At 39.1% G+C, this 25,344-nt stretch overlaps 1 protein-coding gene across 1 annotated transcript in view; it reads right to left on the reverse strand.

The window, feature by feature from the left end:
• Positions 1–759: 759 nt before the first annotated feature.
• LOC127450325 (alpha-1,6-mannosylglycoprotein 6-beta-N-acetylglucosaminyltransferase B-like) overlaps positions 760–25,344 on the reverse strand; it is a 292,577-nt gene continuing 267,992 nt past the window's right edge. The window contains exons 12-17 of the mRNA XM_051714336.1: positions 12,571–12,726; positions 12,318–12,464; positions 11,589–11,705; positions 8,759–8,833; positions 4,836–5,107; positions 760–3,476 (exon numbers count right to left, since the gene is read on the reverse strand). Of these exons, the coding sequence (XP_051570296.1) occupies positions 3,278–3,476; positions 4,836–5,107; positions 8,759–8,833; positions 11,589–11,705; positions 12,318–12,464; positions 12,571–12,726 (966 nt within the window). The 3' untranslated portion in view covers positions 760–3,277. The remainder of the gene's footprint in view (positions 3,477–4,835; positions 5,108–8,758; positions 8,834–11,588; positions 11,706–12,317; positions 12,465–12,570; positions 12,727–25,344) is intronic.

Below are 25,344 nucleotides of genomic sequence, written 5' to 3' on the forward strand. Positions count from 1 at the left end.
ATTCTTTGAACATGACAATTTTAGACTCCCCTTCCCCAGCATTATCCCGAAAGAGAAATATCTTGACAGGGGAGCTGAGATATACTCCAAGGTTGTACTGAACTGCCAAGGTTTTTCAGGAAGGAAAGTTGTGATGAGAAGAGCAGTTCTTCTATGTGTCTCCCACTAGAGCTACATGAACCTCTATTCTCAGCAGGTTCCTCAAATGCTCAGATGATGCTGGGCTGAATCCTCACTGTCAGAAATCCTCTTGCTTTGAGACTGGGCTCAGCATCATACAGGAGTGAACCATATCAAACATATCTGAGTAAACAGCTTCGAGACACACACACACACACACACACACACACACACACACACACACACACACACACACACACGGTGGTGCAGCTATCATTATGAGGACTCTCCATAAACATAATGATTTTTATACTGTACAAACTATAGATTCTATCCCCTAACCCTACCCCTAAACCTAACCCTCACAAAAAACTTTCTGCATTTTTACATTTTCAAGTGATTTGAATTATGGGGACACTACAAATGTCCTCATAAACCACATTTACAGCATAATACCCTTGTAATTACCAGTTTGTAACCTAAAAAAAGTCCTCGTAAACCACTTAAACCTGCCCCCCCCCCCCACACACACACACACACACACTGCTACAGTCAAAAATGCTTTCTGAAGTTGTATACTTCAGAAATGGCCCATGTTCATTTTAATCCCAGCTGGAGCAGCAAATGTAAATACACCAATTTTAAAATTATATTTTATTTTTGTACAAACAATAGTGCTTATGAAATATGTAAAATGCACATATTTACATGATGACTTTGGGAAAATCTGTAAATAATTCATGTCTTTTCTCCAGGTTTTATTTCCACTGTTCTTTTTTTTTTCTTCTTTTCATTGCAGAGATCGGGTCTTTTTTTCCACACTAATCTAAAGTCAACTGGAAATCAAAATTCACCTCATTTACTTTTTTAATACACAATTATGGTCTTATTGTGCACAATGCATCAGTCCACATTATTCCAATGAAAAAAGTAATAACTTGCTCCACTACTGAATCAACGTTCCTTTTCCGCTGATGTCACCTAGACTGTGTGGGCTAGTTATTGTTAACCAGTAGCTAAATAGCTATTTAGGCATTGTTATAGGCTACTGTTATGCAGCCATTCTAAAATCCTGGCAATGTAATGCAATAATTTAACACAAGTTAAAAAGCCTATTCAAAAGGGTGTCATCCACCACAATCAACTACAAACTCACAATGGCTGTTTACATGCACTCATTTTCGTTAATCCGAATAAATTCAATCCAATTACAGATTCCAAATGTACTGTTTATGTCCTCTAAATTTTGCAATCCGATACAAATATTCGTTTACAAGTGCATTACATGCATTCCGAACCAAACTTCTACACATGTGAAGAGCTTCAGTCGTTATGTTCTCAAGAAGCAGAGAAAGGCTGAGAAAGTGAGAATGGCACCAAAGTCTGTAATTGGCATTTTTGCTTTGTTGAGATATCTAAAAAAATGTGCCAGAAAAGCTTTCTTCTTATGTTACTCACTCTACTTGGCAAACAAAGAATTAGAAGCAGCATCTAATACCCTGTCTAACTTAACCATGTATTTGCCTCATGCCCATTCCTCCTTCAATCTAACCGTAGGCATCTCTGGATGCGAGTAAAAAATAAAGACAGGTGGGTGAGAGCTGTCCTTAAAGGAGTTTACAGATGTGGAATGGAAACAAAATAATAGGGACTTTAAGCAACAGCTGCGGATGGGATGCTACACAAAAACCACTAAGCAATAATGACGATGGAACAGAGCATTTAATCATTCAAGAAAAAAAGGTAGGCTGTTTAAAACAGCAAGAGAAGGGATGCATGCAATGTTAAATAACTGTCAGAAGCAGAGTTTTACTCTTGTATGATATAAATAGCCTAAGTCTAAAACCTACATATTATTATTATTAATAGTCTACCATAATTTTGAGGTTTTTTATTCAAAGCCAATAACCGTGTGTAATTTAACATGATTTGAGGAGGATGTTTATGCTATTTACTGTGTTCACTTTGCATCATATCTTGTAAATATATTCTAACATTTACTTTCCTAATCTGTCACATACGATCAACTGTCACTATGGCAAAGAAGAAATGCTTTAGAAATTATGGTTTCGATGTCAGGAAGTGAAGTCACGTACACGCAGTGGAACACAGAACGCCGTAACCGCACCTGCTGCTTAAAGTCCCTATTAAGAATGACAGCATTCTTTTTTGCTTTATGTGATGTCATGAAAGAACATATGTGCCCTGCAGAATATTCAGTGCGAGGCCGCTTACCCTTAATAATGCGTTTTGTCCTTGCTTTGTAGGTTCCCGCGAAAAGTATCATGTATAAACATACATACGCACCATATCTCTGTGCGTGAGTGCAAGGTATTTTGAATACAATTGAGAAAGTAGTCGGATTCAAACGTTTACATAGCTAATATTTTTCTTTTAATCAGATTATTTTAGGTCTACACCACCCCCTTCAATCAGATGGAAATTTCATTCGGATCCAGCTCAGTCGGCTGATTTTTGTGTTTACATGAAGGCTTTCAATCTGATTGAGCTATCAGTCGGATTCTAAACAGATTAATTGGTTGCATGTAAACATGGCCAATGAGGTCCATTCTGGTCCACTCTGATAGGAAACGCCACTTTTTACAATCCAATCGATTCTTGATCAATAAAATAAAGTCCCACTCCTCATTGAAAAACCTATTTCTAAAAATGTACAGAATAAAATAGGTTCAAAATACAGTTTCGTGTTGACTTTAAAAATCATGTACAATTCTAACACTTTCAGCATTCCTTAAACTACAGCTTCTGAAGTCTGACCTTATTCACAAAGAAATTCCAAACTCAAAACTGTAATTTGCATTCATTTTCTACTTTCTGTGCAACCCTGAAGCAACCACTAGCCAAGCTTGTTCAGATAGACTCCAAAGATGGTGCATATCTCAAAACATGAGGGTGTTTTCTTATCATCTTTAAAAGTTTATCCGAACTCTTAGTTTTGCTTTGGATCTAAGTGCAAAAAGGAAACAGGAGTGAAGACACTTCTCTGGAAAAATCTTCATGCTTGACGCCAACGACCCCAGTCCAGCAATTCCCATTAAACTGTTGATACCACAGCTTCTGGGAATGCCAACATGTTTGACTGCACAGAACTGGCATCAGTTTACCACAGACATCTCCAAAGGTCTATGGTCAGAGCTCAAAGGCAGTCCCTGCATAGTGCCACCTGGCCCTGGAGGAAGTCTCTGCATGGGCAAAGGCGCTGGTGTTTGCCACTGATCCCAGCACAACTGAACAACAACGGCTCTTTCTGCAGGAAACACTCTCTCCTGTCCACATGAAGGGCTGGAAACACGTGGTTCTTCTCAGATTCCAGAGACTCACAGTGAGCATTAAGCCTAAAATAGACACATACAAACATGCTTTATCTGTATCAAGCAAACTAACTGTTGTGTTTCACTGAAAACATGCCACGTAAAACACTAATTATGAGATATATGGTATGAGTTTTTATGAAGTCTGCATAGACTGAAAAAAATGCTTTGAATTTACACAGTTTAATTATGTCCATCGGTTCCACATGAATCAGTTGTTATATCGAGATATTTTTTCTTCTTGGTTTAAATTCTTTGTCAGAAAACATAATTTGATAAAGTAATTTCAACATAATGGAATTAAGTTATTTTTAAATGACCTAATTAAGTTGCTTTAAAGTGATTTTATGTGTCCCTAACATGATTCTTTTCCTCAGGTTTTTTTTCCCCCTAAATTTTGCCCAGTTTAAGTTATCTTAAAAATCATCAGAAATCAATAGAAATCAATCATGTTGTCCTAACACAAATGGATTAAGCAAACTTCCATTTAAAAAATGAAAGTAGATTGAATGCAATGAAATTAAGTTTTAAAAAAAAGGTTCAATAATTGTGTTGCATTAGCTCATTTTAATTAAAGGAATATTCCCAGGTTCAATACAAGTTAAGCTCAATCGACAGCATTTGTGGCATAATTTTGATTACCACAAAAAATTAATTTTGACTTGTCTCTCATTTTCTTTAAAAAAAGTAAAAATCTGGGTCACAGTGAGGCACTTACAATGAAAGTGAATGTGGCCAAATTTTAAATGTAAAAATACTCACTTTTTCAAAAGTATAGCCACAAAACATAAACAATATGTGTGTAAACATGATTTTAGTGTGATAAAATCACTTACTAACCTTTTCTGTGTAAACTTTGTTGCCAACTTCATCATCAATGATATAATGTCAACAAACCTTAAAACCCTAAAACAACTGTAAAAATTACAATTTAAACAACTTTACAGCTCAAATAATACATGGGTTTTAACAGCAGAATGAAAGTGATTTAATAAAATTTTAAGCTTCAAATTTCTGCCTATAAACCCTCTAAAAATTGGCCACATTCGCTTCCATTGTAAGTACCTCACTGTAACGTCAATTTTATTTTTTTAAATAAAAGGAGGGACGAGTCAAAATAAATTATGCCACAAATGCTTTCGATTGAGCTTAATTTGTATTGATATTGATTTGATAATTTAATCTAGCTGTGTTAATATGAAATGTATGGCATTATGAATACCTTTAAAATGTAAGTCTTACCCAACAAATGAATAGCATAATTTCATGTTAACTACAATAATGACTGTGCAATAATAAATAAATAAATAAATAAAATGAAAGTAAAGAACAAATACAATTGTTCAAACATACACAAAATCCAAATGAAAAGCTGTCTCTCACCCATTGAAGGCTTCCATATTGTTGATGAAAGGGAAAAAAGCTGGTTCACAGATTAAACCAGCATCTTGGCAGGTTTTCAGACAGGACGAAGCCTCTGAAGACAGCAGGAGCCGCAGGGCGCTGAGAGGAGGCCAGCAGGCCGGAGCAGAGATGTTTGGAGCCCAGATCAGAGTTGTGGAGTTAGTCAGCTGGAGGAATGGGCTGGGTGGATTCCCTGGCCATGATTTGGATTCATTGACTGCAGGAAATGGACCTCTGGTGTGACAAAAATCCTGCACATGATTGCAAAAATAAAAAGAACTAGTAATGATGTTGTGCTGTTGAATCTGAGATGTCTGCAAACCTTCATGAAAGAATCTAAAGGTGCATTATCAAAACAAAAATAAGCTATATCTTCCACAGTATAGGATAATTGAATTAATTTTCTGTCACAGACAGAGATTATGTGGTTACAGTCTTGGACACAGGTGTGTGTATATCTACTATTTTAAAATCTAGTTTAAATTTTTAGAAACTGAATTATCCATTTTATAAAAATACTTTTAAAATAATTCTAAAAGTATACAACTGAGCACAAAACTATACCCTGAAAAAGAAATTATATTTTGCATAAAGAAAATTAACCCTATTTCTAAGGCCATATTTTGCATTATGGTATTCTTTTATGACCCACGTGTGAAAGTTAAGCACAAATATATTCCTGAAAATATGCAGGCTTATATATTTTCATAAGGCACCAAATACATTATTCATGATTTTGTGGTTAGGTATGACCAGTGTTGGGTGTAATCTGATTACAAAGTAATTGGTACTGCATTCTAATTGTGTAAAAAAGTGGTGTAATGCATTATATTTTAAAATGTTGTATTCAGATCACAGTTTCTAACTTTGATTTTAATTATTTTAAAGTACATTACTTGGGTTACACATACTGTATTTCATAAAATAATATTGTTTATGAATACAGATTAGAATACATGTTGAACACATGTAAAATACAAAATACAATAGAATACATGTAAAATGTGAATTAATATGTTCATTTGTACATCTGTAAAGTGTTTTAGAAAAGTAACTTAATATTAAAGTAATTAGTAATGTGATTACTTTTCATTAAAGTAATCAAATAAGTAATCTGATTACAATTTAGAGAAGTAATTCATAATTTGTAGTGGATAATTTTCTTTGAGTGACTTTCTAACACTGGATATGACCCAGATACACTATATGGCCAAAAGTTTGTGGACACCATATGTGCTTGATGAACATTTGATTTCAAAACCTTAGGCATCCATTTCCCCCTTTGCTGTAATAACAGCTTCCACTCTTTTGGGAAGGCTTTCCACTATACCGTATGTAATAACATGGCTGCAGGGATTTGCTCTCATTCAGACACAAGGCTATCAGTGACGTCAGGAACTGATGTTGGTCGATGGGGCCTGACTTAGAGTTGCTGTTCCAGTTCACCCCAAAAGTGATCAGTGAGGTTCAGGTCTGGGCTTTGTGCAGGCCAGTCAATTTCTTCCACGCCAGACACAGCAAACCAGTTCTTTATGGACCTGACTTTGTTCACAGGGGCATTGTCATGCTGGAACAGAAAAGGGCTTTCCCCAAACTGTTGCCATAAAGTTGGAAGCACCGAATGCCCTAGAATGCCATTGTTTGGAGTAGAATTATGATTTATCTTCACTGGTATTAACGGAGTAACCAAAAATATGTGGAGGGGGTGTCCACATATTTTTGGCCATATAGTGTATGTTCTTGACAGGTTTAGTGAGATTTGCCCAATACTGTAGGTTGTGCTTCATTCTATAAAGAGAATATCCATAAGATAAGAAAACTAAAACATTAAAGTACACTGTGCTATTTTGAAGTTGCATTGTAGAGACTGTATTTTGTCATGCGTAAATGTAGCTTTCCTGTGTCTTTATGCTAAGCTGAATGATACTCATCGTCCATGCATGCACCTCTTACCATCTGTGATTGTGTTTTGTGATGAATTTTGGGAAATAATCTATGTAAGAGAGGTATTGAAGATGTTAAACAAAGGATTCAGATTTCTGTGTTTGAGTGTGTGTGTGTGTTTCAGTGCTTGTGTTTGCATTAAATCCCAAAGGCAACCAACAAGCAATCTCAGCATATGCAGTGTTCACATCAGTAGGCAAAAATATGCTTACCCGTATTCTTTTATGGTTTTGTCTGTGTGTAAGTGTAACCAGGGCTCGAGTTGAGGGGGGATGCGAGGGGATACCACCCTCCTTGTTGCAAGAAATACCAAAAACCATCTCCATTGTAAAACCACCATCCCCCTTACCATCCCCTTTAGATCAGTTGTGTCATGTATTATTTAGAACTGATCATGCAAGTAAAATATTTAATTCTCTACATTTGGTAAATAACAGACTTTAAGACACATTTGGGGTTGCCAGGCTTCAGGAAGGGAAATCGCCCAATCAGATATGTGCACTTGCACAGTTTGGAAATATTCTGCCAGTGTGACGCTTTAGTTGTGCAATCTGGCAACCTTGAGCATGTGACACCGTTGTCCACTGTGAAAAGGCGCCAGTTTTCTAAGAACACCGGCAAACAGGTATGTCAGAATGTCTGAGTTTAGCGATGATGGATTGACTTGCCCTCCTTGGTCCTTCTTAGTGCTCACATGAAACTTACGCCACTGAAGGGAATGCAAGTTTTCAAAAGTTTTGTGGACTTTCAAAAATTGCCAATAGAACAGTTAGAGGAAATATTTTGGCTCTCTTTAAAAAGAAGAGAACTAAGATATTGTTATGACAAGTGTACAGTTAGCTACAATATGTTTTTAAATCAAACAATTTTCAGGGTTTCGCCCATAAAACGCTTCGTGTGTAGAACAACCTTTTGAACAACTGGATCCTTCATATAAACAGCCCAAACTTCCGTTACTAGTTTGGTTATTTGAGTAGAAAAAATGTGTGACAGTGAGTGAACAATCTGGAGCAAACCTGTTTCATAACGTCAAAGATGTGACACATTTTTTTTGTCCAGATCTATTAAATTAAAAATACATAAAAATGCAATTCAAACTAAACATTTACTTGAATACACCTCAAGTTTGAAGTCATATTGATATGGGGCTTAAAGTAAAACAATTTCATGTGGTGTCCAGAAACAGTAAAAAAAAAAAAAAAAAAAAAGAGTCTCATAAAAAGCAGAAATTCTTAAAAAAAAAGTTGGCATGACTACCGCAAAGTAATCTTTTATTGCAATTTCATACAGATAGGCAGTAACACAATTATTTTAAAATATTATTCATTTTTTAAAACACTGTAGTCCACCAAATCAAAGTCATGTGGGGTAACCAACATGTCTTTGTTGTTTATCTTGACCACAAAAAAACATAAAACCGAGAGGACACCTTGAGACTCTCAAGACTGAGCTTGAAGTAAAAAAAAAAAAACAAACAAACAAACAAAAAACATCTGATTTTATTTTTGAATTTTTTATGAAAAGGGTACATTTTGTTCAGGTCATGTGGTGTAAAATCTTGATATTCTTGACTCAAATATTCATAATATTTATTAAAACAATTTTTAATAAGTTGTATACCCTCATGTTTTCAAGGTGCAAAGAAAGTATTATAACACTTTTTACTTTATGGTTACACCACATTTTTGTAGAAAATGCTATAAAGGTTTTTCAAAAATGTATGAAACCAAATTGGGCACAAAGATTACATTTCAAAGATATTGACATGTTTTTAGATAGATTTTTTAAAATGTCTTATTTTAAACACCTCAGACAACCTTACTTGTCAATGATCCAATCATTAGCGCCCCCCACAACAATGGTCGACCAAATGATATACTCTTCCTGGTGGATTTTCAAAGTGTGCATCCATGCATGCTTTTTGAGGTAATATTGTGTAATGTGTGTTGGAAACTTACCTGATGTTGAATGTAAGCATTCACTCTCTCCAGCATGCCTTCACAAGTGTACTCATAGGGTATGAAGGGCTCCACCTGTACAAACAGGCAGATCCCCAAAGCCACAGTGACAAAGACAAAGAATTTCGGCACCTTTGGTATTTTGCAGTTTCTTAAACAGACACTTTAAACCTGATCTTCCAAATAAAGTTCAGTAAAAGAAGGCAGTAAAAGAACAATGTTAAAGTTTTAGGTAAATTTAAGTTTTGGCATTGGTTCTGTGTAAATGAAATATCGAATCAGAGATGCTTGTTTTCTGTTGGCTGCATAAAGACTGTATAGTGTTAAGGCAGGTATAAATGGTTGAATTTATAGAAAGAAAGCCACACATCAGTATGCAAATATTACGATGACATCATCATTGTCAGTTACATTTTGAATGCTGACAAAGTCTTTCTAACAAGTTAGTCCACTGTCGGCCATCTTTAGAATGCTCCCGGGAGACTATGTCCATGTCTTTCTACTTGAACGGTGGTCACCAAATTCTCAAAAATGGTTGGTCAAGATTACGATCAAAGAACATATTTCAAATCAGCAATACAATTTTATAATATTGGAATCATAAATTGTGCTTCTTTACCTCATATTACGCTAAAACATGCAATTTTCCTGGCTTGTATATCTAATGCGCAGGCACATTAGCAAGTTGATTGACAGGTGATGTCTGTATCTAATAGGTTATTGGCTCTTTTACCTGTAAGGCAGGACTTCCTTTCTACATCCATTGACCTATCAATTTAAGTCAATAGTTCTTGAAAAACAAAGTTTACAAAAAGAAAAAAAGAAAAGAAAAAAGAATGTTTGAGGAAAATCAATCCAGTGCTACCTTGCAAGCTCTGTAATAATTCCACTACACTGGAGTTGCAATTGAAACCTTCCTCTTAAACATTGTACCCTGTGCACACATCCATCCACAGACTTAGGGTCAGATAGCTGCATTGCTCTAATATTTCCCTCTCCTGCTACTTCATCATGGAAGCAAACATTTTATCACATCAATCGTGACTGATACCACAGCAATCACAGTCTGATTTTGATTGCTTATGTCTGCTGGAAACAGCTGAGTACACTGGGTTGATTAGTATTACCGCAAACTGCTGCAAAAAAAGTATGTCACAAATTGGCATAGAGCCTACTGATTAGGGAAAGTCATGTTAACTCATACATGCTCACAGTTGACCTGCGTGGCTAATTTATACTGGAAGGCACAAGATTTCCTGAGCAATTTTTCTTAAGGTGTTTCTTCAACATCATGAAAGTCATGAAAATTCCAACCACAGTGTAATTTTCAGCACTGTGAAAAATGAAACTGAATTTTATCCAGCTTACAGGGCAATTGCAATTGCAACATGAACAAATTATGTGGTTAGTGTTATATACTAATTTTTTGACTTTATGCTGTTTTTGTTGTTTTTTGTTGCCATTGTTAGTCAATTGTTGTGTGGTGATGTTAGGAGCTCATCTTTTAACTTCATGAGGTTTGTTGACTGTCACCGTTATTGACGTTTGTGTGTTAATGACTGTGGTCTATAGCATGTCTAAAGCAAAAAACTGTACATGCTGCCTTGACTTGCAAGACATAGCTCTCTCTACAGATGTAAAGATTGCAGTTAACTTCATGTTAAAAGTAATCAAAAATTTCATATTGTGAATTGATAGTTGGCTGAACAAGAAATCATTAATTCTCTCAACAAGGATTTTTGCATTTAGTGAACAAACAAATTCACATTGACTTAAAGCAATGCTACTAAGTACAATTATTAAGACAGTCGATGAGAGAACTCAAAAATCTTACTGCATCATGTTGCATTGAATTTTTAAGTTTGCTCAACTATTATTTTTTTTTACAGTAAGCACATCTCAAATTCTGTATTAAATCTAATAGAATTATGTGCTGGAAATAACGCTGATGGAAATGACATTATTAAAGTGTTTGAAATAAAATGGCTGACTACTTTGCCTTGCTAAGGCAAATCTCATGGCTAACTTTTAGATAACACAATTTAATGTTATTTTCACACATTTTTTTTTTATAAAAAATTACAGCATGATTGGAAATTGCACCCAATAAAAATACTCTACTCACAGGAGATTACCATTTGAAAAGGTATTTGAAAACTACCAAAAATAAATGATGAAGGCTTGGTAAAAAGTTTTGATGTAACCTTCATACAACAAATTAAAAAAGTTGAAATTTGTTAGTAATAAAATCAACCTCTGGGTCATGAAATTAACTAAAGTAAAAAAAAAAAAAAAAAAATTAAAAAAAAAAAATCACCCTTTAAATCGACCAACAAGGTTCCAAATAAGTCTCTTATTATTTATACTGTATATGTTTAACCAGTTTGGAATCAGCCAACACTCACGGTTTAACGCAGTGAAGTTATTGCAAAATGTATAGTATATGTACAAATAAAAGTTAATGTTACTCAAAAGAGCACAATACACAAATCATAAACGAAATTATTGTTAAGAAAATACATTTTTGAGTTTGCTCAATTTCATTAGATTGAGTGATTATGACTTTATTTGGCCGTTTAGTGGGATCAACTAAATCCATGTTATTAAGATGTTCAGTTTTACAGTGTGGCGCCCAAGAGGTTGTGTGCTCAAATCTGGCAAACCTATTGAAATGACCAGCATAGGTTGTCACCAGCACATGTTGTGTTCTGGATATGTTGGTGTTCCAACCAAGCTTCTTAGCAAGACATCCTAAAACCAACTAGTTAATCAGCTTCACTGGCTAAGATGGGTGAAAATCAAGTTAACACAGAAGAACGAAAGCATTTACCTTGGCTTTGAGGATATCTCGAATGGCAGCCTCAAACTCTTGAGAGTTGTTGAAGTCAACTGTTATGACATGAGGTTTGCTGATGTACTGCTCAGCATAAGGATGCTGAGATGACACCTAATGGGCAGATGAGAGTGTTATCTCATTATCAACCCCACTATTTTATAGGTCTTAGGCTCTGGAGCATACTCTATATTAAGTATGTGAATGCAAATACATAGTTACGCAAACTCAGTTTCGTTTGTTGTTGCATTCTGAAATGCATCAGATTACTATTACTAATGCAATGCAAGTGCGTGTTGCTGCAACGGGCTCTATAGCAGACTGCACTATTACTCTATTAGCAACTCTATTAGCAAGTTAGTTAAAGTCAACATTTTATAGCTAGCTAACTGAATAATACCACATACGGTTTAATGGCACTGGCATTTGAGGGTAACTCAATGGCCCTCTTGAGTACTGAGGAATGATACCACTAGAGCAATGCAAGAGTGCACAAGAAGTATTTCCAGTGGGACTGTTCACCTGAAATGCATTGGCCATTGACTCATGTCTGTATTTGCGTACATGTGAAAAGTATGTTCCTGGCCTAAGGCTAATCATGACAAAGACAGAGCACTACACAAATTCTTTAGAATATTCTAAACAGAGAACCTGAATGGGAAAAGCTCTATAGAAAGTGCCTGTCTTGTAAGTTGCTGCCTTATATACTGAGCAGACTGCACTTACTTCTCTGGAAGTGGGCTTCCCTCTGAAGAACTCATGGTTGAGGGAGCTGCGAGGAGAATGGAACTTTGGCTGCAGGAATATGCAGCCATTGGCTATGGCCTCTAAAGGGGCTGGGCCTTCATAGGGAAAGCCGAATCCCATGAAGAGCTGTGAGATAATGTAAGGGTGAGGAAAAATTAGGTACCACATCTGAAATGTAAGGTTCTAAATACTTCACTGCCAATGTTCTGAAAGCCCATTATGGCAACAGTACCTTTGCCTTTCTCAGAAGCTGCTGTAACTCGTGCTGGGGCAGCAGGCCGTGGTTCCTGACGAATGCAGGCACCTCTGGGGGGCGCTGCGCCTCATAGTAGACTGTACCATGAATGTCCATGTAACGGTGTAATATGGTCAGTAACTGCTCCTTACCCTGCAGAAGCACAGAAAGTAAGGAAATCAGATGAAGGTGCGGTATAAATATCAGAGCTGCTATATACAGTTAGTTCTGGTCCTAAATCCGATTGAGATTGGACAAGAGGCATTCCAAGGGTGCTAATGTACAGTACAACAGCACTGGGACACTTTACTGTTTGTATACCTCCATTTGTATTCATGACATTCCAAACCAGAAAATGAGAGCAGAGCAGAGAGCTGGAGGTGGGAATTTTGATTAATCCCTGTGACATTACATATTTATGCAAGAAGGTGTCAAGGTTGTCTTCTTTTCAGTGAGCAGATGTCATAAAAGTCAGAACATTGCCATTGTTTCTCATGCCACAACCACTCGGAGTGGTATACTAACACCCTTAAACTATGCATAGCATGCTGTCAGTTGTGGATATGCACTTAATTCACTTTTTTTGGGGGGGGGGGGGTTTTTGGTAAAGCTGGAGCAGTGATTGACACAACTGTCCCAGAGTGACCCAGTTTATTTTCCTACTTTGAACTTTGAGTGTGTCACTTTCTCAATGGCAACATGGACAGGTACAAGGACAAGATGTAGGGGTAAAATGTGAATTTTACAATTGTCTTCAGTTGTGTCTTCAACTGGTACATGATAGCTGTGCGGTATGTGTAAACCTCTCCCCTGGCCTCAAGAGGCGCACTAGCTACTGACGCTAGAGGCTGTAGCCTTTAGCCTCCTCTTCTGTAGTGCACCTGTCTCCCATGCTGAATGACGCCGGTTTGAATCCCGCTCAGAGCAGGTTGAGCAGGACTGGTTAAACCTGTTCAATACTGTCAGACTTTGACATGCAGGTCTGTAATGAAAATGAGTTATGTGTAAAATTAAAGTTTCAGATGTTTTAGTGGTTTTAAATGGCTTATTAAATCTAAAATTATCCAGCTAAGAACAGTGAGTGCTTCTCTCTTTTTTTGTCAGTTGTGTCGTTTGATTAATATTTTTCCAAATTACCAGTTTCATAAGTGTTTGTAATCTGAAGACCTCTAGTAAATAAAATTAATAAATTGTGCTTTTGTTTTACCCCAATAATGAGTATATTATTATGTTATTAAAGCAAAATAAAGTTGATTCTGGACTTTATTAGCATCAGAACAGCATGTGTTGAGCATGTGCTCTGCATGAGAAGGCTACACCAGGTTTATAAATAATAATAATAATAATAATAATTGTGCCTAACAGTACATATGGTGATGTTCTGTCCAATCTGGCCCTCGACCTAAAATGAGTTTGACGCCTATTTCAGACATTGCTATTTTCACACAAGAACAAAGAGGACCATCTTCTCTGGACAATAATGAAATTTCTAATACTTATGCCAAATGCTGCCGTTAAAGAGGAGTATGAATTATTTACTTGTTTAAATCATTAATCTATTAATAATTCATATAGTTCCTCAGGCAAGTGTTGCACCTACTTTCTTATATCACACCATTAAGGGTTTTGGAGGAAAGCACCTCCTCTTGAGAATAGAAAAAACATTCAGCCCTTTTCCTAATGCAACAAAAGAACCTTTGCTCTTTGCTCTCTCATGCACGCTTTTATAAACTGTACAGTTCTTAAAGGGATGTCAGATCTCACTTCGAACATACACTTTGGAAACAAAGGCAATGGAAAGACAAGGAAATGAAGTGACCATTCAAGTTACAATTTAAAGAGCCAATCATTCTTGTGTGAACTAAAATTGCTTTCCCTATTGTCAGTAATGAGCACACAATTAAATGATAAGAGTAACAGACAACGTACTATTATAAGCGGTGGAGTGACATTCAGAAAATCAATATAGGGGTCTCATTAAGGTTAAAATTAAAGATTTCTGCCTATCTTTGTAAATGCAGATGTCTTTGCAGCGCTATGTTAATGACATTTCCATATGTATCCAAATATTAGTTAAACAGCACTGAGTATAAAACATTGTTATAGAAATCTATAACAATCGTCAATCCAAATTAAACCGTAAAGTGTATTTGGGAGTCAGGAACAGCATTCATCTAAATGCAACTTGTTCACTTCCATGACTGATTCAAGTGGCATTTCAGAATATAAATTCAATCAAATGTACTTTCATTTTTTTTATCTTTCCAGCATCAATTGCAATTTATTGTATGCCATGACAAAGGCAGCTGGTCTACCGATAGGCGTACATGTTGGTTTTTTAATGTTTATGGCTCCAATACTGTAGAATAAATGGTTTACACCATTGGAGATTGAGTGACTTGCAACACCCCCCCATTATTTTTGCTATTAACATTTTTATTGATTCTTATGTGAAATATGGAATAAACAGAACATATACGCACAGAATCAACTTAACTCCCGTTATATCCCCCTCCCACATCCTACCCTTTTCCTCAACAAATATCCCTGTGGTCAAAGCCTAAATTACACCATGCACAAATATATGCAAACAAACAAAAGAAAAAATTTGAGAGCATAAAAAATATAAAAATCAACAAACAAAGAGAAAAGAAGGAATTGCACAATTCCATATAATTTACAATTACCTCCACAATTCTGTTTCTGTCCACATGGTCCTCACTAAGAGCCCTCCAGAAAGGCCAAATACCTGTCCCATTTGAGGGAGCGCCAACTGACTTCCATCCTCTGAGAATTAACTGTCTGCCAATCATTAAACTAGTTTGGACCCAGCTTTTTGTATATTTGCCACCGCCCTGTTAACCAGTACACATAGTCTGGGGCAGAATGAAATTTGAGTATCTAAAACCTCACGGATAAAATTCTGGATTCTTACCCATAATTCTTGAAACTTAGTGCAGAACCACAGAGCATGGGCCATGTATCCATCCTCCAACTGACATTGCCAGCAGGTAGGTGTGTCTTTTAAACCAAGAATAAACAATCTTGCGGGAGTCCAGTAGAAACAATGCAAAATCTTAAACTGAATAAGGCGTGCACTTGTATCCCTAGACATAGTTTTAATATTTAAAAAAAAATCTTTTCCACTCCCCATCCTCCAATACCAAGTTCAAATCTCTTTCCCATAACCTAACTGGTCAAGGGCAGTTAAGACCCCGTCACCAAGACTCTGAATCAACAAGGAATAATACACTGACGCTTCATGACCCTTTCCAAATGCTGTGAGCACCATACAGAGGGTGTCTGCAGCTTTGGGGGCTGTGTACTACCACCAAAAATTTTACAAATTAGATGGCACAACTGTAAATACCTGAAAAATTGAGACCTAGAAATCCCAAATTGCTGTGTTATATTTTCAAATGATCTCAAAGCTCCATTTTCATAAAGGTCACCAAGTATAGCAACACCCCTCATAATCCATTCTTTCCAGCAAAAGGGGGACTTTAAATAATACATAATATGGGGTTCAGCCATATACTTGAGGAAACATTTAGGTAAGTATAAGAACTGAACATGTGAGAAACCTTTGTCCATACTGATATAAATGTGAAATAATAGGAGGAAATTTAATAGAAAAATTTCGCAATGCTGAGATTGGGGCAAGGACACCTTGTTCAATGTTGTACCAGGGAGGGGCTCTCACAGGTGGAAGAGACCAATGGGCCAATTGTCTCAGATTAAAAGCATAGTAATAAAACTACATTTTGGGGAGGCCTAAGCCTCCTTTGTCAATTGGTCTATGTAACTTCTTGAAATACAACCAATGTCGTTTACCATTCAAAAAAAATAAAAAAAATAAAATAAAAAAAGAGACATATATTCTAACAAATTATTTCAAATAAGAAAGGGGAACTTCTAGAGGGAGAGACTGCAGTAGATTATTGAATTTGGGGATACAATTCATTTTTATAAGATTGACCTTCCCTGCCATAGACAGATGTAGTGAAGCCCACCTAACCACATCACATGATAACTTTTTCATTAATGGGTCAAAATTAACTCTAACTAAAGCTCTCTGACCACATAATACATATAAAACATATAATATTATCAGAAGAACTACAACTATAAACCCTACTTGATCTATATGTATAATCGGTGTAATTACTCTGCTTAATCGATTAGCCAGAATTTTAGACAATACTTTTACATCTAACTGGATCAGAGAAATTGGATGATAACTTTTACATTCATTTCGGTCTTTATCTTTTTAAGAATGAGACTGATCAGGGATTGTGCCATGCTTGGCGGTAGTTCACCTTTCTTTAATTACTTTTAATTGTAAACTTCTAACATAAGTGGAGCCAGTTCTAAGATCTAAAAAATTATGCAGCAAAATCATCTGACTGCAGTGCCTTACCTGCTTAAATTAAAAGGCTTTAATTACCTCAACAAGCTCCTCCAAAGAAAGATTTGAGTCAAGAAAGTCTTTTAGATAATTCGTCAATTTAGGAAGTTCTAATGGCTCTACGAAGTTTCTAATATCGTTGTCGGAAGATGTAGACGTGGAACTTTAAAGATTGAAATATAATTCTTTAAAGGCTTTATTAATATCTGTGGAAGAAGTAAATATATTGCCTCCAGAAGACTTCACTGAAGGAATGGTGGAAAACAAACTGTCTCTGTTTTATGTATCTGGCAAGAAGTCTTCCTGCCTTGTCCCCCAACTCTTGCCCTGAATAACCAAAACTCTACCTTCTGTGACAAAATAGTATTGTACCTATATTTTAGCTGAGTCAACTCTCTAAGACCAATGGATAATATTCAGCGCTTCAGCTCTGTTTCAGCACTTTTAATACTCTTTACAAATTCTATGAATTCATGTGCATAGATCTTTTTAATGAATGAGGCATATTGTATGATCCCTCCCCTAAGAACTGCCTTAAGCACCTCCCATGCCACACCCACACAAAGGACACTGAGGACAAATTGGTTTCTACATAAGCATTAACTTCTATCTTTAACATTTGTTGAAATGCTGGGTCCTGTAGGAGGGATGTATTAAAGCGCCATCTATATGTTTTCCTTTTCTCTACATGTGGCAACATCTCTAAACACAACAAAGAATGATCTGAAACTACAATGTTCCCAATTTTTACACATCCTCTGTAGTGTCAACATTGCTCTGAAGGGTCTACACACCTTTGCATCACTATGATCAAGGACTGGATCCATTAAAAATTGAAGTCTCCACCCAAAACCATACCATGAAGGATGCCAGCAGCTTGTAGTTTACCCTAAAGATCTATAAAAAAGTTCTGATCATCAGTATTGGGTGCATAAATATTAGCTAAAATCAGATGTTGCCCCTGTATTTCAGCCAAAACAATAATGATTATTCCTAAATTATCTTTAATCTGTTTGAGAAGTTTAAATAGTAAATGATTACTATCAACGTGATGGCTCCCCTGCTCTTATTCGAACCAGCACTAAAAAACACATGCCCAACCCCATGCCCTACCAAGTTTGTCAGCTTCCTGTGAAGAAAGGTTTGTTTCTTGAAGGAACACTATATCAAATGTTTTATGCTTAAGAAAGATCCAACCTTCCTTCTTTTATAGGGTGCCCCAGCCCATTAACATTCCACATGGAGAGAAACATTTTACCTATATTAAAGTGTGACATATTGACATGTAAAGATAAATTGTGTACCCAAGGCTAAATTATATAGACCACTATCCAACATTGATGTCACCATAACATCCTTAATAACCCACAGAACAGAAAAAATGTGATTCAACCTCATGCATAACAGTCCCAACTGGTGTCCATCACTTGGAAATCTGACAGTCCATGCATGCCTGTGAGACTTTCCTTATCACTATTTTTACCAGACTGCTTAAGTCCGGTGATCGCCACATATACATGTATGTATATATATATATATATATATATATATATATATATATATATATATATATATATATATATTTTACAGTTGCAATCAAAATTATTCAACCCCCCTGACCAGCAATACATTCTGGTTATGTGAATTAAAACACATCAACTAAAACCTCAGTAAACAGTCAAAGTAAGTTTTTAATACACATTTGAGTGATTTTGAGAACAAAGAGTTCAGTTTACCCAAATTTTAAAATAAAAAAATAACTAATTCTCTCCACAAATGTCATGTCAAAAATATTCAACCCCCAAAGTCAATCATTTGTGGAGCATCCTTTATCCTTAATAACAGCAAATAAATGTTTCAGGTAAGTGTTCTCAGGCTTCGGACACCTCTCTATTCGAATTTTTACACATTTCTCATGAGCAAAAGCTTCCAGCTCACTGACATTCTCTGGTTTCCGTGCTGCCACTGCTTCCTTGAAATCCCAACAAAGGTTTGCAATGGGATTTTAATAATGGACTGTAAGGGCCATTTAAGGACATTCCATGACCTATCCCTGAACCAGATTTTGGACAACTTGGATGTATCCTTGGTGTTATTGTCTTGCTGGAAAGTCCAGTGATCACCGAGCTTCAATTTACACACTGAAGGCATCACATTTTCATGCCAAAATGGCATGATACCTGAAAGAATCCATGGTGTCAGTCACATAGTCAGGATAGCCATTTCCTGCAGCCGCAAAACACCCCCATAACAGGACTGACCCACCTCCATGCTTGACTGTAGGGATGGTGTCATTCTTGTCATCACCTTGTCATCTTACTCCAGATGTACTGCTGACCCATGGGTCTAAAACTCATTTTCAGTTTAGTGTCATATGTCTATAAAACCTTCTTCCAGGACTCCACAGGTCTTTCCTAATTACTTCTTGAATATTCAGTCAACTGGAGTCAACATTTCCCTTGGTGAAGTTTTGCTTTCTTCCAAGATTGCTGTTGTACCATATTTAAAAAAAATGTATGAATGGTGCTGCCAACTTTGTCTATTGGAAATTGAAGTTCCTTAGAAATGTACTTTTAGCCATGACCTTTCTTGTGTAATGAAATAATCTCCTCTATTAGCTTTTGAGACAGCTTATTTTTAATTGCATTTTTGCATAGAAATACATTTTTGCTTACAATGCTAAACTTAAATTTTAAAACTTAAATAAGTGCCATTGCAGATTGATGACTTAATTTTGTTTTAAAACAATTACTTGTGTAGCCTTACATATTTAAGAAAAAGCTACATGCAATAGGGGTTGTATAATTATGACATATCCTGCTTTTTTTTTTTTTTATCCTGCTTTTTAGAAATATTAGGTTATATATTCACACTATGACTTTGAATGTGTCACTCAACTGATATAGATGTAAAGTTTAAAAATTCTGGGTCATCAGAAAAGCGTACCTTTGTAAATACTTACTGTCAATAAAAGCTGGGACTTCCGGTTATGGCGACGTGTTGACGAGATGCACGAGTTGGCTCCGCTGTAATTTGTATAGAGATTTCTTAAATTTTATCCCTGTTTCATTCAAACTTCGACCACAGTTTGTTTCCTAAGTGAATGTTGTCTGAAATGTCGCCTAAACCAACAAAGCAGAAGCCGAAAAAAGTAACAGATATTGCGTCGGACTCTGAGGGCCTGGAAGAACTGTCGCGTGTTGAGTATGGCGAAGGGAACTCGTCACCGAGTTATGGAGATCAAGCTAGCAGCTTCCACACTGACACAAGTGATATCCTCCAAGCAATACATACAGTGAGAGTCGACATGGCTTCTCAATTTGAAACCATCCTTTCAGATGTACAAGATGATAAAAATCAAGTTGCAGAGTGTTTCGGAAGATTGACGCAGACGGAGGAACACATTTCACAGACCGAAGATTAGATTACTACACTTCAATCGACAACCAGCTCTCTCGAAAAGAAAGTTGCTGCACTTACCTGGAAAATAGATGACCTTGAGAATTGCAGTCGATAATCCAACCTGAGACTCTTAGGTTTACCAGAAAAATCTGAGGGCAGTGATGCATGTGCATTCCTAGAAAGCTGGTTACCTGAGGCGCTGGACATGGAGCCACTGCGAAAGCCCCTGGACATAGAGAGGGCACACAGGATTAGCAGTATGTGAAGGTCTGATACGGACATGAATTCAACTCCAAGTGATGATCGTGAAGTTCTTGGATTACAGAGACAAGGAGCATGTAATGCATGTGGCCAGAGTGAAGAAAGATATGCTGTGCCAAAATCATCGAGTCATGTTTTTCCCAGACCTTTCTGCTGAAGTAAACAAGCAACGGAGACAATTCGATGAAGTCAAGAAGAAGCTTCGAGCTAAGGGCCTACTGTATGGATTCATCTTTCCAGCGCACCTTCGGGTTATTGTTAATGGCCAATCTCATGTCTTTCAAACTCCATCCGAAGTTGACGACTTTCTAATGAATATGTAATCTGGTGACATTATTTCAATGATTTGTTCACACTCAGGAATATGTGAATAGCAGACGATTATCAATAGGATGTATTCCTTATAAGGGGACAAGGTAAATTCAGCGGAGCTCAGGGATGTGATTCAACGTACCATTTAGATGGGGGAAGTTAGAAATAAAGAAGTGTGTGGATTTGCTGGTGGTTCTCGGCAATTCACAGTTGTGATGTTAAAATGTTTCTATTGGTTGATGTTTCTAATTGTGTTGTTTTTTAGTTTTACTTTTTTTGTCACAAGGTACAGGTGATTTTCTGTTTCAAAACTAGGAAGAGTATTGGATTATCTCATACTATAAGATATGGCAGAGATTATTGTGGTTAAGTTTATTTCTTGGAACTGTAGGGGGCTGCATACTCTTACTAAAATCAAACAAGTGATGACTAGGATAAAACAGCTACAATCAAAAATTGTTTTTCTCCAGGAAACACATTTAATGTCTAAAGATATCTGTAGAATACGTAATAGATGGCCTGGTCAAGTGTTTTCAGCTTCATTTAGTTCTCAGGCAAGAGGCGTTAGTACAATGATCCATAAATACATTCCATTTCAAATAGCTAAGACAATACAGGATCCATCAGGTAGACATTTAATTGTTCTAGGGACTTTACTGTCTAAATCACTGATTCTTGTCAATATTTATGGCCCTAATGAGGACATCCCAAAATTCTATAGTAACCTCTTTCTGACTTTATCCAGCCTTTCTGGGTTTTATGTAATTGGTTGGGATTTCAATTGTACACTGGACCCTATTAGAGATCGTTCTTCTGGCCTTGATCAGTCATATAGACAGACCAGAAAGACACTTAGTTATTTTATAAAGGACTTAAACCTATTGGAAATATGGAGACAATTACATCCTAAGGATATTCAGTACTCTTGCTTTTCTAGAACACACCAGTCTTATTCCAGAATTGATTATTTTCTTATTTCAGCAACACTTATGTCATATATTACCGATTGCTTTTATGATACAATAGTAATTTCAGTTCCCTATCTGTCACTCACTCGAAGTTGTGTCGATGTAGTGACACTAAATGTCACCCTTGGGAGCCCCAATCACCTCTGCTTTTTGAAAAAAGGCCAATGGAAATTGGCAAGTGGAATTTGCATGCCACTTCCCCGGACATACGGGTATAAAAGGAGCTGGTATGCAACCACTCATTCAGATTTTCTCTTCGGAACCAAGCAGTTCTATTCAATGAGCTGAATTCATCCGCCGAGTTCATTCACCTCATCTGCTGGATTTACAGCGCATTTCAGCGGCTTCTCCCCCTCTGCACCCGTGGAGTGCAGAGAATGCCCCTGGGCGCTTCGGCAGAACAACAAAAGAGTATATTCTAAAAAAGAGTATATTTTCAATTCTAAAAGAACGGCACACACGGAACGTCTTTTTAAAGATGCCTTTCCGCTTGTTTGTTATTCCTGGTTGTGGTCATTATCTCTCCAATTCTGATGGCCACGATCGTGGTCTTACATGTCTGGGCACTGCCCACACGGAGACTTCGTTCGTGGATGGGTCTTGTTCTCATTGCGAGAACATGACCATGGCAGTGTTGCAGTTGCGGCTTGCCTTCGTAAGAAAGCAAGCCACCCCAGCGGCTCCCCACCTTGGTCCTTCTACCTATGTGTATGAGGCCGCGTCGGTTAACACTGGGGGCGTTTTGGGGACTCCAATGGGACCACCTCCACCGGGTAACCCCCCACGGACCTCACATTCCTCAGCACGCTCGCTTGCCCCAGTCGGGCTCTCGGATGAGACCGCCGGCTCGTCTCAGAGTGAGTTCAACCTCTTATTCGGGGCCCGGGAAGACAATGAGCTATCGAGCGCAGCATCGGAGAGCCGGCTCCTCCACTCTGATGCGGAGGCTTCGGCCAGTCTCAGGCCGACACGGAGATGACGGACATGCTTTCCCGGGCAGCCACGAGCGTCGGGCTTGAGTGGAACCCTCCACTCTCCCTTGAACCCTCGCGGCTCGATGATTGGTTCCTGGGCCCAGAGCACCGCTCACGGTCATGCCCCGCCCCGGTTCCTTTCTTCCCGGAAGTGCATGAGGACCTGACAGAATCATGGGGTGCACCTTTTACTACCCAGTCCTGATCTTTCAGCTCCCCCGCTCTCACTACCCTCGATGGTGGGGCGGCCAAGGGGTATTCGGTGATCCCCCAGGTGGATAAGGCGCGGACGACCGAAGCTCCCGTCCAGCGCCTGTAGGTTTACGTCATCTCTGACAGCTAAGGCCTACGGTGCCGCTGGACAAGCCGCCTCCGCCCTGCATGCCATGGCTCTCCTACAGGAACACCAAGCCAAGGCGCTAAAAGAGCTGCACTATGGTAGTTCTGACCCGGGATTGATGCAGGAACTGCGCTCGGCAACCGACCTCGCTTTCTGGGCGACGAAGGTCACGGCGCAGTCTCTCGGGCAGGCGATGTCCACCTGGTTGTCCAGGAACGCCACCTTTGGCTCAACCTGGTCGACATGAGAGAGTCTGAAAAGGCACGGTTCCTTGACACCCCCTTCTCCTAAGTTGGCCTGTTTGGCGACACCGTCGAGGAATTTGCCCAGCAGTTCTCGGTGGTGAAGCAGCAGACAGAGGCCATTAAACATATCCTGCCCCGGCGCGGCTCAAGACCCTGCACCACATCTGCTCGTCGCCAAGGGCGTCCTCCTGCAGCAACAGCACAGACTCCACCACAGCCCGCCCCCGTGGCCCGGCCCCGGCATGGAGCCCACTGGAGAAAGCAGACACCATTAGGAAGGCTTCGAAGCGCCCCTGAGACAGGCGACCCAGGGACGAGGAGACCCGCTGGTAGACCGACCACTCCATCCCCTGGTGGAGGGCCGGGAGGAGAATCTTTTGTTTCATTTTTCACCACATGCCCAAGAGGCTGCGGTACCCAAAACTTCAAAAAAAGGGTGGTTTCCTTGTTCTCTGGGTCACATGTCAGGTGCGCACGGCCGTCGTCATGACCGCCGTCCACCACCCCATTTTGGCAGGTTTGGTGCTCCAGCGGCAGACCCCCCGCCCCTGCGCGCCCAGCTGTGGCACAAACATGCCCACACTGGGTTGGTTCTGACGGACTGTGTGGATGATGTTCCTCCTCCCCCCTCCTCGACCAAACTTATGGTGGGCATCAGGAGCCAGGTAAGTGCTTCGATGTCTCTGGACTCGGCCACGGGGTTCGAGCCCCCTCGATGTGGCGCCTCAGGCTCAGCCCTGCTGCGAGGCCCCACCTGCCGGTACGTCCGACATGATTATCCCCTTGGTCCCCCTCGCCCGGAGTTTGGACGCGTGGCTCGCACTTTCCAACCAGTTGCGATGGCTGACCTGGACCGTCCGACTTGACTACTCGATTCAGTTCACCAGGTGCCCGCCCAGGTTCAGCGGCGACTGCTTCACCTTGGTGAAGGGCGAGAACACCACTACCTTGCATGCGGAGATCGCTACCCTTCTACGGAAGAGTGCGATAGAGCCTGTCACTCCAGCCGAGATGAAGAAGGGGTTTTACAGCCCCTACTTCATTGTACTGAAGAAAGGCGGTGGGTTGCGAGTACTGAACCGGACCTTGCACAGACTCCCGTTCAAGTTTTAGCGAGTGTCCGGCATCAAGATTGGTTCGCGGCGGTAGACTTGAAGGAAGCGTACTTCCACGTCTTGGTCTTACCTCGACACAGACCCTTCCTGTGGTTTGCTTTCAAGGGCCAGGCATACCAGTACAAAGTCCTCCCCTTCGGCCTGTCCTTGTCCCCTCGCGTCTTCATGAAGGTTGCAGAGGCAGCCCTTGCCCTGCTAAGGGTAGTGGCTAATCCTAGCTCACTCTCGGGATGTGTTGTGTGTGCACAGGGACCTGGTGCTCATGCACCTCAGCCGACTGGGGTTCGGGTCAACAGGGAAAAGAGCAAGCTCTGCCCGGTTCAGAGCTTCTCTTTTCTCGGCTTGGAGTTGGACTCAGTCTCAATGACGGCACGCCTCACAAACGAGCACGCACAGTCGGTGCTGAAATTTCTGAAGGCGTTCAGACAGAAGACAGTGGTTCCACTGAAAATTTTTCAGAGGCTTCTGGGGCATATGGCATCCTCAGCGGTTGCCACACCGCTCGGGTTGATGCATATGAGACCACTTCAGCACTGGCTTCAGACTCGAGCCCCGAGATGGGCATGGCGCCACGGGACACATTACGTGGTCTTCACGCCGATCTGTCACCGCCTCTTCAGCCCTTGGACCGACCTTGCATTTCTACGGGCAGGGGTTCCCCTAGAGCAGGTCTCCAGGCACATCGTGGTTACGACGGACACCTCCAAGACGGGCTGGGTTGATGTATGCAACCGGCACACAGCCAC

Source organism: Myxocyprinus asiaticus, chromosome 13 (genome assembly GCF_019703515.2).
Source record: "Myxocyprinus asiaticus isolate MX2 ecotype Aquarium Trade chromosome 13, UBuf_Myxa_2, whole genome shotgun sequence".
Lineage (NCBI taxonomy): Eukaryota > Metazoa > Chordata > Actinopteri > Cypriniformes > Catostomidae > Myxocyprinus > Myxocyprinus asiaticus.